The sequence below is a fragment of the Euphorbia lathyris genome, chromosome 4, assembly GCF_963576675.1.
Source record: "Euphorbia lathyris chromosome 4, ddEupLath1.1, whole genome shotgun sequence".
NCBI lineage: Eukaryota > Viridiplantae > Streptophyta > Magnoliopsida > Malpighiales > Euphorbiaceae > Euphorbia > Euphorbia lathyris.
The window spans coordinates 78,728,113-78,732,565 of record NC_088913.1 but is presented as its reverse complement, the minus strand read 5'-3'; the positions used below and the strand labels follow the sequence as shown (position 1 = coordinate 78,732,565).

The 4,453-nt window shown below is 32.5% G+C and overlaps 1 protein-coding gene across 1 annotated transcript; it reads right to left on the bottom strand.

Annotated features, from left to right (window-relative positions):
* Positions 1-2,402: 2,402 nt before the first annotated feature.
* Positions 2,403-4,246, bottom strand: LOC136226224 (pathogenesis-related thaumatin-like protein 3.5). Its single transcript, XM_066014571.1, has 2 exons — positions 4,118-4,246; positions 2,403-3,158 (listed from the first exon to the last, which is right to left on the bottom strand). The coding sequence occupies exons 1-2, from the start codon at positions 4,161-4,163 to the stop codon at positions 2,434-2,436; spliced, it is 771 nt and encodes a 256-aa protein (XP_065870643.1). The 5' UTR covers positions 4,164-4,246; the 3' UTR covers positions 2,403-2,433.
* Positions 4,247-4,453: the final 207 nt, after the last annotated feature.

Below are 4,453 nucleotides of genomic sequence, written 5' to 3'. Positions count from 1 at the left end.
CGACAGTTTTTACTCGGGATGAGTAATCACTAATGGCTTCCGTCTCTTTCATCCTCATCATCTCAAATTCTCCTCTCAGCATCTGCAAACGAACTTTTTTAACTTTCTCCTCCTCTTGAAGAGAAACTCGTAGGATTTCCCATGCTTGTTTGGCGGTCGTAGCTTCGGCTACTTTCTCGAACATTAATTCATCCAAACCTTGATGGATGAGAGTAAGCGCCTTTTGATCGCTTTTGCGATTTTTCTGCAGAGTATCTTTTTCTGCCCGTGTCAACGCTGCCTCGTTACCTGGGACTACGTAGCCTTTTTCGACTATATCCCAGACATCTTGACATCCGAGTAACGCCTTCATTCGAATACACCAACTTGAATAATTGGTTTTGGTGAGCTGAGGGTATTGATAAGGAAGTTTGAGACCGTCTGACATTTTTGTAGGGTTTGTTTTGCGGAAGACTGACTCTCATAACGTGTCTCTGATACCACTTTGTTGAAATTCAAGGGACCGAAATTATAATTTAGAATGGACTTGGTGTGTAATTTTCAAAGGCTAATAGTTTTCTAAATATAATAAAACAAAATGATAAATACACAAACTTTTATTTGCCTCACCCTTTGGGCTTCTCTCAACTCACATTAAAAATACATAACATTTGGACTCTATATATAAGAGTTCCATCAAAACATGTAGCCCAATTAATTAAAAAAGACAAAATCTACCATACATTGACTTAGCTAAACAACAAAGACTTTTTATCCAAAATATGGGTAGAATTTAATTCTAACAATCATGGACTTTAGTAATAATTTTTTTTTTATTTTCTTAATTTTCTAAATTAAGTTTATTATAAATATATATATATATATATATATATATTTAACAATAACAACCTTTCTTTTTTTTGAAATATAAAATAATAGCTTTTATAAACATAAGTTAATGAAGTTGTGAAAATTCAAACTATTAACAAGTTAATTCAAAGGTTTTAATACCATATCAAACCTTTGTTTTTTTTGAAATATAAAATAATAGCTTTTATAAACATATGTTAATGAAGTTGTGAAGATTCAAACCATTAACAAGTTAATTAAAAGGTTTTAATACCATATAAAAGAACCGATTTAATCTCCCAATTTTTATGTCAGTAGTTAAAATTTAATAATAATTTATATATTAATCTTCCACAATTACAATTGACAAACAATTATTAATAACTATTTAACTAACTTTTACCAATTTAAAAAAAAAAAAATCTGACAACAACACTAGAGTATAGGTAAACAAATTAACTAAGAATAAACATATGCCCCTCACCAATTTTATTTATTTATTTATTTTTAATTCTTACCTTTTGAAACTGCTAAATCAACAACACTTTAGATCTAATGTAATTTATTTTGCTTTAGTTAACTTAACTGTTTATCATTTACATGTTCTAGAATTTAATTTTTAGGAATAAGCTTTACCTGTTGATATCATATGAAATTAAGGCCTGGTCTAGACACCTGTATCAATAAAGAACTTCAGACATAAAGCATAACTAACCACACTTGTGGACCAATAACAATACTGGATTCCAAAGATACGACATGCTGTAAAATACGGAAAAGGGAAAGGTGCATGGAACATTAGTCAATGAATCACTCACACGTGGAAAAGTTACTCAATGACAGGTAAATTCCGGTTATCTATAAATAGCCTGTTCTAAGATGCCAAGTACGTATTCACATACACAAACACTTTGCTTTTATGTCCAATTGCTTTTTTTTTAAGTATCTTACTAACTTAAGTATTAAAGAATGGGCGTTGGACTCTGACCATCTCTGATCTTTTTCTTTATTCTGTTCATTCATTTCAAGTTTAGCCTGATCGTTGCATTATGTAGATTGACAGACATTACCTGTAACATTTTTTTTAGAGAAGTGTAAATACAAAGGATTATGTGATTTTCACTTCAAGTTTTCCATTAAGATAATGTGTGTATATATATATACACCAATTACATCAAGGGTAAATAATTTATTAGTTTGTGTCTTTTTACCTAATACACTGTTTAGTCTCTTTATTTTAAAAAATACATAATAAGATCCCGAAATTGTTAATGTTGATAAAAGATAAGGATCTTATAAAGTGTTTTTCAAAATATGTGGACTAAACAATGTGTTAGATAAAAAGTGAGGGACTAATAAATTTATTACCGTCATATAGACGACATCTTACTTTAATTAAAGGATAAGCATTTGCATTTTTCATGAGTTATATGCATTTTCCCAAAAACGTTATAGTTAATTTGGACCTTAGCTATATATATACTGCAGGCAATACATGATCTACTCACCAGAATCTCATACCTCCTGAACACTAAACAATTGAAAAACTACTTAATATTTTATCTTTTCCCCATCTGAAAATCCAAAATTTAAGAACAAATATCATCAGCAGAAGCTAACTAAATAATTAGCTCCACTACACCGAAATGTACTAAGATGCATATCAAATCCATTAGTACCAGCAGCAGGACAAGCCCTATGAACTTCACTTGAATAACCCGAAGCTTTGCAAGTTTCATTAGTGTAAATATCCACAGCTCCAACACAACAATATTCAGCCTTGTTCAGTGCTTGACAATCACTTTTACAAGCCACAATTTCGCCCCTAAATCTCACTTGCCTCTCCCTTGGACAACTCTTATTTATGTCCGAAAGGCAATTTGAAGCCTGACACAGACTTGGATTATTATTATTGTTGTTGTGGCCATATGGTAGTATAGACATGGGCAAATTGAAGCCACCTCCGAGGCTAATCAAGTATGAATCTTCACCTGAAGGGTTTAGAGTTATTGAGGCTAATGTGAATGGTGGTAAAGGGAAGTCTAATCCGCCGCATTGTAATTTTCCGGCACAATCTCCGGTGGCGCATTTTCCAATGCCAAAGCTGTCAAATGAACATGGGTGCCGGCCCCAAATCATGCCTTCCCAATTATCTTCTGGTGCTGTCATGTTTATTGATTCTCCCGGTCTTAACTTGAAATTATGGCTTGCACATTCATCACTTAGTTGTTTTAGATGTTGATTTTCATTGTTCTGATAATGTTCAAGATATCCAGGCCATATTGTTGTGGCGCATTTGTTTTTTAGTGTAATAGTCCTACCTTCAACACCTGCAAATGATTTTTCATGTCATATATAACACAGGACACAGAAACAGGCATGGACATGGACATGGAAATGGACACCTGAAACCTTACTTCTAAAACATAACCTCCATAAAATAGCCTAGAAAAGAAAATGGACTCGGACACGAAATGGACAGGGACACGAAATATAGAAAAGCTACTAACTAGAAGTGTGCTACCACATATCTTATTATCCACAAATTAAGAATGTAGTGGCATAAGTACTAAATTATGTTTTTTTAGGTGGAGCTGATTATTCTCGTCAGAACTCGTTCTTTAGGTAGTTCATCTTCCAATTAAAACTTCTTTATTGCACAAACAACCTAAACTTGAAACCTAAATTGTCATGAAACGAAAATATCTTTTGTTATTATGTGGGACATACTCCCTCACGCGAATACCATCAGAGTTTGAAGCATGGATGAAACGCTTAAATTGATAGTTGATCCCTAATAATAAATTTTATTATTATTTCTGACATAAATTAAGTAGCAATTAGTGGCCATTGCTAATGAAGCCAACTTAATGGTGAAATTTTAAGATGATCTTGGTCCAATAGACATTATTGTCATAAAACCGGTTACATGCCGGTTACACATTACAAAATATGTTTGAATACTTACTAACTCGTGAGCACGGTGATATATAGTGATCCGCAAGTCCATTGGACTAACACCAGTAGCGAATCTAGGATTTACTGATAAGGGTGCTCCAATAGACGTCTGTGGTGTTTAATTGAAATTTTTTGTATGCATTTATCTTAAACAATTAAACCTCCTTATATACGTTCAATGAAGTTTTTTGGTGATCAGTAGCTGCTCAAGCCCCTCCTGACCACCCAGATCGGTCCATGACTAGGAAAACTATAGAATTTATGACCTATTGATTAATTGGTTAATTAAAAACTGCATTATGTACAGAAACAGAATTTACAAAATACATACCAAGCAAATAGATTGAAATGAGGAGCAAGAAATGCCTTAGAGCCATGAGTAAGATGATTGAAGCTAGGGAGGAATGAGAATTATAAAATCTACATATGAACTAAAATTGTGATGTAGGAAATTGTTGGCCTATTCTGAAACAAAGTTCAAAAAATTTGTTGATGTGTTTTTTATATGAAAAAATGAAATAGTTTATGTCATAATGAAAACCTTTCCACTATTCCTGCTTATTTTCAGAACCTGCTATATAGCATGTCTAACAATCAAGAATCCAGGAATTTTATTCACTAAATTTTACATAAAAATACATCAACTTATCGGTCACAAATCACAATA

Coding starts and splice junctions, on each gene's coding strand:
- LOC136226224 (XM_066014571.1), bottom strand. CDS start 4,163: ATGGCTCTAAGGCATTTCTTGCTCCTCATTTCAATCTATTTGCTTG. Junction 3,159..4,117: donor CATTTCAATCTATTTGCTTG/GTATGTATTTTG, acceptor AATCATTTGCAG/GTGTTGAAGGTAGGACTATT.